General features: G+C 32.5%; 2 protein-coding genes across 6 annotated transcripts in view; one reads left to right on the plus strand and one right to left on the minus strand.

Moving 5' to 3' along the window:
• Nucleotides 1-11,840, plus strand: part of LOC148599249 (alsin-like) — a 63,899-nt gene that overhangs the window by 5,350 nt on the left and 46,709 nt on the right. Inside the window, exon 1 of one of the 5 annotated variants that reach the window (XM_088559023.1) lies at nucleotides 7,121-7,212. The exons of 3 other annotated variants lie outside the window; for them this stretch is intronic. The gene's annotated coding sequence lies outside the window, so the exon portion shown is untranslated. Of the gene's footprint in view, nucleotides 1-7,120; nucleotides 7,223-11,840 lie in introns of those variants that run through there. One more of the 5 variants, XM_088559024.1, reaches the window with a different exon arrangement.
• LOC148599250 (uncharacterized) lies at nucleotides 9,217-11,786 on the minus strand. Its single transcript, XM_088557199.1, has 2 exons — nucleotides 11,725-11,786; nucleotides 9,217-10,882 (listed from the first exon to the last, which is right to left on the minus strand). The coding sequence occupies exons 1-2, from the start codon at nucleotides 11,784-11,786 to the stop codon at nucleotides 9,361-9,363; spliced, it is 1,584 nt and encodes a 527-aa protein (XP_088413325.1). The 3' UTR covers nucleotides 9,217-9,360.

Genomic DNA, 11,840 nt, shown 5'->3' on the forward strand with positions numbered 1-11,840 from the left:
AGCCTGGTGATTGGGATTAGAGGGGCCATGCCCCATTTAGCACATTCCAGCAGAAAATAGCTCACGGAAATTCTGAAGATCATTGAAATGGTCCATTCAATTTTGAATCCCCATCACTGAAAGCCCTCATTTTCCCCTACAAAATGTTGTACAAACTTGGACAAAATCAACTAACAGTTGACAATATAAAAAAATAGAATCATAAAATATCAAAAAGTGGGAATTAAAACAACCAAGTAGTAAGTTTGTGATATTGTAACTTGGAATAAATATTGTCTATAAAAGACCATGTAAATCTACACAAAAATCCTGCAATTTTATAAACATTCAATAGAAAGTTTCCTGAAAATTTGCTGTAGGTCTGTAATTTTTAATATTAAAACTAATGATTTTTTTTTAAATGAAGGCGGCATCTAAACGATAGTGTGTTTTGTGATAAAGTAATGCAGTTATAGATGCAAAAATGTGTATAAAATGCTAAAAATATGCTAATAGCATCAGATGAATAGAGGACATTTATTTTATGACTCACAGGTCTGTGTATGATGATCTTCAGACCTAAGTATAGCTTGTAAGAGGTTTTACTACTTGTTTGTTTTTCCATTTAACTGCACCAGTCCCTTTGGGAAAATACCCAAAGGATTCCCCAAAATAATTTGCTTTTTTTTCCTAATTTATTATTTCCCTGTAACTCATTTTCATACTCCCATCAGTCTAGACAGAATCTTTTAGGTATACTGGTGTTCATACATCCCTCCATGGTTCATCTGTTGCTCCGTGGTTCACACTTCCCACTATGACTAAAAGATACTGCCATTTGATTTTTTTTATACTTTGGGAAAATGATTCTTTTTATTAATGTGATTTCTATTTCCACTTTATGGACTTTCTTCGAACAGAAAATTTCTTCAGCTCAAAAGTAGCTATTTTATTATTTAAACCGGACCCATTACATACAGAATTGGCAGGGAACTACATGTCTGAAATCTAAGTCATTGTACAGTATTTTTTCCCGATTGTAATGTATATTAGCAGCAAATTTTGGGGATCATGATTCGAGGTTTAGAAGTTGAATGGAACCACGACATCGCAACAATCAAGAACAATCAAGAACAATCAAACTCCAAGGTAACGTCAAGTATTGGTTCCAGTGAGGATCCAACTGATGTGTCTTTTAAAGATAAAGAAAGTAAAGAGATTCTTTTAGAAATTCTCAAATCTAGTAATCAAATTAGAATCAAATTAGAGGACTAACAAATAGAATAGATAAAATAGAAAAGGAAGTAGGTAAAATTCCAGACATTAAGGATACATTAACGCAGCTAACGAGTGGAAAGAAATGAACAAAGCATAAGTGATATTATTTCACACAAGAAACAGGTCGAAGAAACTGTCGAAGGAATTGGACAAATTGTCGAAAACATAACCGACAAATGCTCGGCAAATACAGCGGATATATTGCAAGTGAACGAGAAAATGAGATCAATGGAAAAGAACCACACAATGTCATCAGAAGAAAGCAAAGAAATAACAGAAATAAAAGATGAGTTAATTGATCTAAAATGCAGAAGCATGAGCGAAAATGTAGTATTCTCGGGTCTTTCATACCAGCAGGATGAGATTTGCATACCCAAAAAACTTTTTACAGCAAGAACTTGGTTTACCATATAGAGTTTCACTTACAAAGGCACACTGTTTTGGAAGAATTGGATTTAATGGCGTGAGACCGATAATCATTTTACGTGTTGTAGCTCAAGTGTAGTTGACTATTGCATTAGTAGTTCTAAATTCTTACCAAATATAAGTGATATGAATATTGTCGAATTTTCGCACCTCTACTCTGATGTGCATAACGCTCTAGAAATTACCGTTAAGCGTACTGAAGATGATAATCTCCAGCAAAAAAAAAAACACTATTCTAATGAAAAATACAAGAAAAATAAAGGACTGGAACAGCATTCTTACTACTAATTTCCTCGAAAACTTAAACCTCGCAAATATAGAGGACATAAATCAAGAATTAGATGAACTTGAGGATGTTACCCAAGAGCAGATAAATTGTATTGTCGACAAGATTGCCAAGCTTTTGGTAGAACTGGCTGAGAAAACATTTGGCACAAAAGATCAAACAGTTTTTTCTCAAAACATCAGTAGAAATAAACCGTGGTCTAATCATGAATGTAAAGAATCAAGGCCAAGGTACCAAAAACTTAAATGTAGAAAACATCTTTCAATTTTTATCCAGAACTTTAATATTAGATGCAGAAAAACAGTACAAAAAGACAATTGATAAAGCAAAGAAAACTTACAGAGCTACTTTAAGGAAAAAGATAGATAACCTAAAACAATCAAATGTAAAATAATTCTGAAGAATATTGAAAGGAAACAAACACATCTGTCAACAAAATATTGAATTTGAAAAGATGGTTGTCTTCTTTAAGAACTTAAATAGTAGTAATGATTTAGAAAACGATGGCGAGACAGAAATGCAAGACGCAAACGCAAATAAAATTATAAATGATGAGCTGAACAGTCCAATCACAAGAGAAGAGATACCAAAAGTTCTTAAAATCATAAAAACAACAAAGCATGATCTGAAGATCAAATATGGAACGAATATATAAAATCATGCGCACATCTTCTAATTGACATCTACGTTAAACTGTTTAATTTGATCTTTGATTCCGGAAACAGTACAATGGGTCCAAGGAACTATTACTTTATGTTCTTTGTTGTGTATGTCTGTTTTCCATGTCTGGTCTTTGTCCCTGGTTTACATTCTTTTGATTACCGCTATAGCCTTGGTTCCCTTGATTACTCTCTCTTAGACATTTTTACAAAAATAAAGGGGATTGGAATAACCCAAAGAATTACCGTCTGATAACTATTTTAAGCTGTTTTGGAAAAGTGTTTACATCAATGCTAAATAGTCGCCTTCAAAGATATTCTGACGTTTCTCTGTTAAAGGAAAACCAAAATGGATTCAGAGAAAACTACTCAACCATGAACTGTATTTTCGTATTACGATCAATTATTGAAATTTTACATTATACGAAGAAGAAACTCTATAGCGCATTTGTGGATTTTGAAAAGGTGTTTGACAATGTTAATCGCAACGCCTTATGGTATAAAATGCTAATTAATAATATGAATGGAAAAATGTATGATATTATATTTAGTATGTACCAGAACATAAAATCTTGCCTTAATTATGGTGGTCATACTTCCGAACCATTCCCATGCGAAGTTGGAGTGAGACAAGGAGAAAACCTATCACCTTTTTTATTTTCCATATACCTAAATGATTTAGAAGAATACTTGACAACAGAAAATATAATAGGAGTAAAAACCTTAAGTGAAAATATTGAAGAGAAATTAGGAATATTCTTTAAGCTGTTTGTGATTTTATATGCAGATGACACTGTTGTAATGGCAGAGTTAGCCGAAGGTCTTCAAGACACTTTTAATAAATTTGAAAGGTACTGTGACACATGGAAAATGAAAGTGAACGTAGACAAACCAAAAGTAGTTATATTCAGAAAAGGAAGGATGACAAACTACCCAATATTCCTCTACAAAATAACCGACTTGAAATAGTGGATGACTTTAACTATCTATATTTTCAAGGACAGGGAGTTTTAAAAAAGTGCAAAATGAAATTAGAACAAAAAGTGACAAATGCCATGTATGATGTTCTCAGAAAAGCAAGAACACATAATTTACCAATAAAATGCCAATTAGAATTAATCAATAAAATAGTGAAACCAGTTTTGACCTACGGATGCGAGATTTGGGGATTTGAAAACATTGAACTTCTGGAAAGAGTACGATTAAAATTTTATAAACTTGTCATGCACTTAAAACCATCAACCCCAAGTGATATGGTCTGTTGAGAACTAGGACAATATCCCATCAACATTGATATAAAGTCCAGGATGGTGTCATTTTGGTCCAAAATCTTATTAGGCAAAGATTCGAGGCTGAGTTCTGCTATTTTCCATTACATTAACATTCTAAGTCAAGAAACAACATTCTGATCAAAAGGGCTCGACAAGTTTTTTATATTTTAAAACATAAAGTGTATATTTATTCCTAAGATAAGTGATATTTTGGATTCTCTCTGATGTTCCACCTACATTTGTTTTTTTTTTGTCTTCTTCATATTATTTCATTTTGTTTTTAACTTGTGTATTCATATTGATTAAGATGTTTTATCCCTCCTCATCAACTTGTACAAATAGTAATGTTTTGATGTAATTTGTATTTCTACATACCTTTGTACCTACATCGGTTTATCAGAATAAAGTTATATATATGTAAGACTTTGAAGTGTAATGGTCAACGCTGAAGTACGTTGGATGTCTAACGCAAATGCACGGAAGTGCGTTGGTATTCCCCATTCAATGTCGCCTCGAAATTTTATGTGCATAAGCGTGTGAAATGATATAGAGAAAACTAACAAACTGAAAGGAGAGTAATGAAGGTAGCTAGTATATTGTTGCCTGTATAAACCATCAAAGCATGCATCATTACTGATTTGAGTGTTCACAGTACATGCATTTAATGCAGTATCAAAACTCAAAAAATATATTACGATACTCAAGGTCATTCGAGAAACATAAACTGTAGCTATGGGTTACAAAAGATAGCAGATACTGAAAGTCGTATTTCATGCATCATGAATACTATAAAAGATATAATTAAAAGATTTAGCGGGACAACTTTGTTATCTTTGTATTAAAAATCTGAAATTGAAAATGTTGCTTTTTGATAACTTTGATATCATGGATTTTTACCTTTAGAAAAGTAAGACATGCTTTCACAACAAATCATGGAGCATATTCTATGGTTGAAAGGCGAAATAGAAACTGCAATATACGAGTTAGGAGAGTATTAGAATGTCAAAATTTTGGTGGACCAGACTAGCATGTTTCTCTTCATATTACATACAGTCTGTTAATCCATCAAATATAGACCTCTGTAGCATCAATCATTCTTTGATAACCTGTGCCACAGTCTATAGGATGACACACGGTCTTGTACTACATAACATTCATATTTGCAAATTCTACAGGTACTGTTGATCAGTTTTTTATGTAGTACATGTAGTTAATACGCTAATACAGAAGTGTTAAAGCTATACACAACCATTTTATAGCTAAGCTAGTCAAGAAATATTTTTGTTTTAAAGAGTACTCATCCTTCTAAGAGACTACCAGTTTTATTAATTTTCAACTAGGTGTAGGAAAAAATGGAGAAAAATTTATAATTTTGTTTTTATAATATCCTCGATAGTTGGAAGTATGAATGAAATGCTATTGGGGGTCAACAATCATGTCTAACCATCACAGTTTAGCGTGATCATAAATGCACTTTGGTGTACTACCATCTCACTTCTGTGCGACTATCGTACCTCCACGTCCCATCACGGTTCCGGGTCTTACATATATACAAATGAAATTTTGGAAAATTGTTTATTTGTATTGATGTAAGCTCCCTCTTACTTTTTGTAAATTTTCAATTTTGCTAATTCTTAAGTTTTTGGACTTCATTCATAAAAGAGGTGGATTACTCATAATTGCACAATAAGTTCAAAACACTTCAGCAATTTTCTTGAATTGTTTTTTTTTTTTTAATGTAAGCTTTTTGATTTGTATATATTTTGTGTCAATTATTTAATCACAATCAAATTCAAAATTCAAATTCTTGAATTTTGTGTCCATTTCTGCTCAGTCTGTTCTGGGGTGTTTTAAGCTGCATTTTGCAAATTAATATTTTTTACCCTGATTTTCTAGTCTTATGCTTTACTCAGTTTTTAAAAGTGGTTATCTCCCTTTGACTGGTTACAAATAAATCTTTTTTGGTCACATGAATTGACAGTCATGATTGTTTTCCATTACCCAGTTTACCTTATTTTCTGTCACCTATTAACATTTTGCTAAAATCTTCTGCTCTGGACATATTTTTAATTTGAATTAAATTATCATTAAACCTACAAAAAGAAAATGGGATCTTGTTTGCTGTCACATCTCAAAAACTCAGATCGTTCTTTCCAATTTGACAGTTTTGTACCTTTTGGTTGAACTTCATAGTTTAAAAACATTTTAAAAGCCTTCAGATTGGGAGGTACTCTTATTGCAAACCCAGGTAATTGTTATGTCATTCATGCCAATCGATCTGAAGTCTGTGATTTGATCAAAACTATATAATTTTTTTAACACTTCTGAATACATGTTAGTAAGTGAGCATACTAATTAAGATCATGCAATATCAATTAACGGAGAGCAAGTGTGATATCTAATTTTAATTAGATTGGTAAGTGAGAAAAAAACACTGCATTAAATATGCTATTTATTTCATTTCTACAGTAACAAAATTTTACAGTTATTCCTTAAAAAGTTGTTTAGGCCAAACGAAATAATAGTGGTTTCCTGCTACCAGCAAGAAAGAAATGGGGAAGGTAGGTAGGTAGGTAAATGATTTTATTTTTCAAAAAAAAATTACATTGAGTTAATGGGGAAACAATTTTTACTTTAATGGTACTTGAGCCAAAATGGCCATTAAATGTTTAGGGCAGGTACAGAAAACTAGGGTAGGTAAGGTAGCAGGAAACAAAAAAAACAGAAGCCTCTTGTTGAAACATGCATTACTGTAGTTATGGCATAATTTATAAATTTAAAAATATGTTAAGTTGCTGTCTTTATAAAAATCTGACAGAAGATTGTTCATGTATATATGTCAAAAACCTACAAGTTATACTTTCATTTCTTATTCAGAAACAGTTACAGACCACATACATATGTATAAAGTCTTAGTTTTTAATTTGGCTGTTGCAATTTTGAGATAAAAATCATATACAGTAGATTATATATAAATTAGCAGTATGCAGAATTTACTGTCTTTATTTATCAAAGTGGGAGATGTCCAAAATATAGACTTTTATGCTAAATGGACTCTAGTTACACAAAAATATAGCATATGTAGATTGAAAAGGCATCATTTGTTTGGTAAGGTCTTATGCTTTATGAATCACTTGTACCAGTGGCAGTGTCTGAATTTTATATGGGTTGGTACTTCAATATAAATCACATGTTACTGTAGATAAGTCTAGGAGATATAAGAAATAGTCCCTTAAAGTGAAATTAAAATGTGAGTAAATAGGAACAGGATATGAAATCTGTCCTGTCTACCTGCTACAGTCAGCTGATTCAGGTATGTAAAGGTAAATTGATTTATTTATTGTCTTACTTTTTCTTGTTATTCCATAAAATAATTTGAGGTGGGTTCTAGTATTAAAATTGTTTGTCTCGATGTCTACCCTTTAAAGACTCCAGGTTTCAATTGTTCGTAGAATTAGTTTGAAATGGTTCCATTATTTGATGGGTCACATCTTTATGTCATAATCTCACACCCTTTTTTATGGGGAGATAAACTTTCATTCACTTCATGTGTGGGTTTGTTTACAAAATATTGTGTTGTCCATATACAAATGTAGGTCAGTTACCGGTTTATGTATATAGATCAGACATCTGCATCTTCTTCTAGAATTAAAATGTAAAACTTTGTAACAGTTAACACTTTTATTGTGTATTGTCATCTGCAGACCATATTGTCTTTGTTATTATAAAACAGCATGTTAGTACATAGCATTTTGGTTACAATTTTGTCAAATTTTATCTTTGAATAAACCTTTGGCAAAATTGGTGATACAAAATGTACGTCATCATCTATTTTTAAGTATTAAATCCTAACATCCTGTTGGACAAAACAAAAAAGTAAATAAAGTTGTGGTATCCTAATAATACATACATTATATATACATGTATGTTTTCATAAACTGATATTGTCTGCTTTTTTGTTTCATGCCCTCTGCTTTAAGCCTCAAGGGCATCAAATCTTGCTGCTGTCAGAAACCCATCTTGCTGATACAAGGACCCCTACATTAATTTTAAGATCTGTAAATGGCTTCAGATGGATGGGTTGTGCCTTGTGTGCAATATTCTTTTCAGTTACTTGTTAAATAGGCTTACAGGAAAGGGAATAGATATGGTGAAACACAACAAATGTATCATTGTATAACCCCTATAAAAAAGTAAATATTACAGAGATTACCAAAGGGTCTTCAATAAGTGTAAACATACACCCTTACAGTGTTTCATACTTTCAAAGGATAAGAAATTTGTAGAAAGTAATATATAGATGATAGTGTGAAACTTGTTAGTCTGTATTTGCCCTGTAATTCCTTAGATGAATTCATTTGCTTCTTTAAACATGAGAATGATTATATAATTTTCTCCCTGATTAAAAATGCATGTGACTTTTTAAATTTCTGTGAGAGTTTTTCCACCATTTTCATTGATTTTAAATTTATGAGTTTAAAACAGATTTTGTGGGAGAAACAGATTCTCCTCTTGGGGATTACAAGATTTCTCCACTCGTGATAGCTGAATTTTATGGATTTATGGTATGGATTTTCCAGTCATTGCAGACTGTGTGGTGACCTGTAGAAGTTCATTTGTTTGTTGCTTGACTTTTGGTGGATGACTCTCATTGGCAATCATACCATATTTTATATTTAGTTTTGAAAATCTTGTATTTAGTTAATGTGTGTTTTTTCCTTTTATCTGAGCCACTTAATTTAAAAGTTAAATAGCAAAAAAATACAATAAAAAGGTCATTTCTAGTTTTACAAATATACCATTCCAGTTCATTATTTTAATTTACAGGAACTTTATCATTTGGTATGTAGGATAGCAGAGCTGACCTTAGGCTTAAGATAGAAGGATTACAAGCTCTTATTTGTTTAATAATGACTGCAATGTGCATCCTGTATAAAACAGATAATGCTGCTGGAGTCAGTGTTTATTTAAAATTTTTTTCATGTGTTTTTTTGATGACTTGTTCTTTATTCTTTTTTTATTTCCATGCCTGTTTGACAATGAATTTCTCCTTGTTTCTATGGTTACTTGTTTCTATGGCTACTTGTTTCTATGGTTACTTTCATATTCCATCATATCCTTTAAACTTGAATTCTCATTAAATTAACTGTGATGTAGTTTTCTTTTTTTCCAAATGACTATGTGCTTATCTTTTTCCTAATCATTTTGTGGCTTGAATATAAGTGCTCATATATAGCTTTACATTTACGTCTCCTCGTAGTGTCAAACAAACATTCATTCTTTCAATATATTTGTTATTTTATGAAAGATATTGATGTTTCTTTATCATTGTATTGAAGAAATTTACAAGTACAAAAACATGCATATCATGTAGCTTTCATAAAGTGCCTCTTTATCTTTATTGGAGTAAAAAAAAGCAGAGTCTAAAACTTGGATGAAGTTGAAGAATGTGTAGTATTTTTCAAGCAATTCCATTATTTCCAAAGCAGCAGAGAAAACCAACACAACCTTCATTTGTGAACTTAGAATTAACATGAGGTCCTCGATTCCCATCAACTAGTAAAGATTGACTAGTAACGTTATTGTTTGGTCTGAAGTGTGGGAACCGTAAGGGTCTGTTGAACTGTGGCACTGAGTTTGTCATATCTACATTTGAGTGATCAGTATGTGGACCTATACTTATGGGTACTTCCATGGTCAGTTTTCCCCCACATGATTTGAATTTGACATTAATGAGTATTGTGTACGTTACATGTAATGTTCTACATCCTGGAAGAATGCTGGGTAATAATGATGTTAGTGTATGCATATGCATATCATAGCACATTAAGTTCTGTTTACTTTGTTGTGATTTGACTGGTTCTGGATGCTTGTCCTCTACCAGAATTATAGAATAGGTTGCCTTCAGTTTAGTGGCAAGAACAGTAACTCTTTGAACCAACTCACAACTGATGCTTTTGATTTTTCGTGCATATTTATTCTGAGTTTCTAAACGGACTTGAATATCATCTCCTGCTAAAAAGCATGTGCGATCTAATGCCATTTCCATGATTGCAACTCCTGCACATGACAACTGAATGTCCTCTGTGTGAAGGATTGGTGTCAGACCCATTGGAATAGTGTGGATGTCAAAGTTTCTTCTTACTGTGAAATGAAGCCTCCTAGAAAGGAGCACCTTCACAAGGTTATTCAGGGAATGATTACTTCTAGCAGAAGAGCTTCCAACATCATCACATATTCTGACCTTAAGCATGTAATCAATATTCACTCCAAAACCATGGCGATTGTCCTCATAATGGAGTGTTGACGGAATTCCTTGAGGTAGTTTAAAGCGGAAGCTGGAAACATAATGTCCTGGTGTTATTAGTGATGTCCATCGTCCATCAGGAGTGCCAACTATGTATTTTCTCTTACACAGGAATTTATCTACTTTTGTTTTTCCTTTTTTTGTTAAGCTATTTATAGTTGTTATTGCACATTGCCCGATGACTTGGAATTCAATGAATCGAATTTCGACATTACGAGTGACATCATAAACAATATTTCCTGAAATTTCTTCTCCAGGGGCATACCGATGGTTTAAATTTTTATCAACTTCAATTCCAAAGTTTTGTACATAGTATTCCTTCCTATCCATCCCTCCACGTCGGAAAGCAATGGTTCCTGGTCGGGAATAACGTCCTCTGGATATTGTACCATTAGGAATAGTTCCATTCCAGGATTTATAAGCTGGCTGATTACGCCTCCCAGTAATGGTACCTTCAGGTACAGGTGCACCTCTAATGGTCCCCTCATGGCCTGGATGGTAGCTGGTACTGGGAACACTACCAACAAAGGAAAATTCACCTCTAGACCGAGTCGTATCATGACCAGATATTATTGAAGGGGTTCCTCTAAGGGAGTTGTTTCCCTTCGATTTATTGTCATCAGGCACAGTTATATACTTTGCAAATTTCCCCTTAGATACACCTTCTCTATATTTGCTGATACAAGGACCCCTACATTAATTTTAAGATCTGTAAATGGCTTCAGATGGATGGGTTGTGCCTTGTGTGCAATATTCTTTTCAGTTACTTGTTAAATAGGCTTACAGGAAAGGGAATAGATATGGTGAAACACAACAAATGTATCATTGTATAACCCCTATAAAAAAGTAAATATTACAGAGATTACCAAAGGGTCTTCAATAAGTGTAAACATACACCCTTACAGTGTTTCATACTTTCAAAGGATAAGAAATTTGTAGAAAGTAATATATAGATGATAGTGTGAAACTTGTTAGTCTGTATTTGCCCTGTAATTCCTTAGATGAATTCATTTGCTTCTTTAAACATGAGAATGATTATATAATTTTCTCCCTGATTAAAAATGCATGTGACTTTTTAAATTTCTGTGAGAGTTTTTCCACCATTTTCATTGATTTTAAATTTATGAGTTTAAAACAGATTTTGTGGGAGAAACAGATTCTCCTCTTGGGGATTACAAGATTTCTCCACTCGTGATAGCTGAATTTTATGGATTTATGGTATGGATTTTCCAGTCATTGCAGACTGTGTGGTGACCTGTAGAAGTTCATTTGTTTGTTGCTTGACTTTTGGTGGATGACTCTCATTGGCAATCATACCATATTTTATATTTAGTTTTGAAAATCTTGTATTTAGTTAATGTGTGTTTTTTCCTTTTATCTGAGCCACTTAATTTAAAAGTTAAATAGCAAAAAAATACAATAAAAAGGTCATTTCTAGTTTTACAAATATACCATTCCAGTTCATTATTTTAATTTACAGGAACTTTATCATTTGGTATGTAGGATAGCAGAGCTGACCTTAGGCTTAAGATAGAAGGATTACAAGCTCTTATTTGTTTAATAATGACTGCAATGTGCATCCTGTATAAAACAGATAATGCTGCTGGAGTCAGTGTTTATTTAAAATTTTTTTC

Source organism: Perna viridis, chromosome 13, assembly GCF_037379345.1.
Source record: "Perna viridis isolate PV_CMFRI_1.1 ecotype Kerala chromosome 13, ASM3737934v1, whole genome shotgun sequence".
Classification (NCBI taxonomy): Eukaryota; Metazoa; Mollusca; class Bivalvia; order Mytilida; family Mytilidae; genus Perna; species Perna viridis.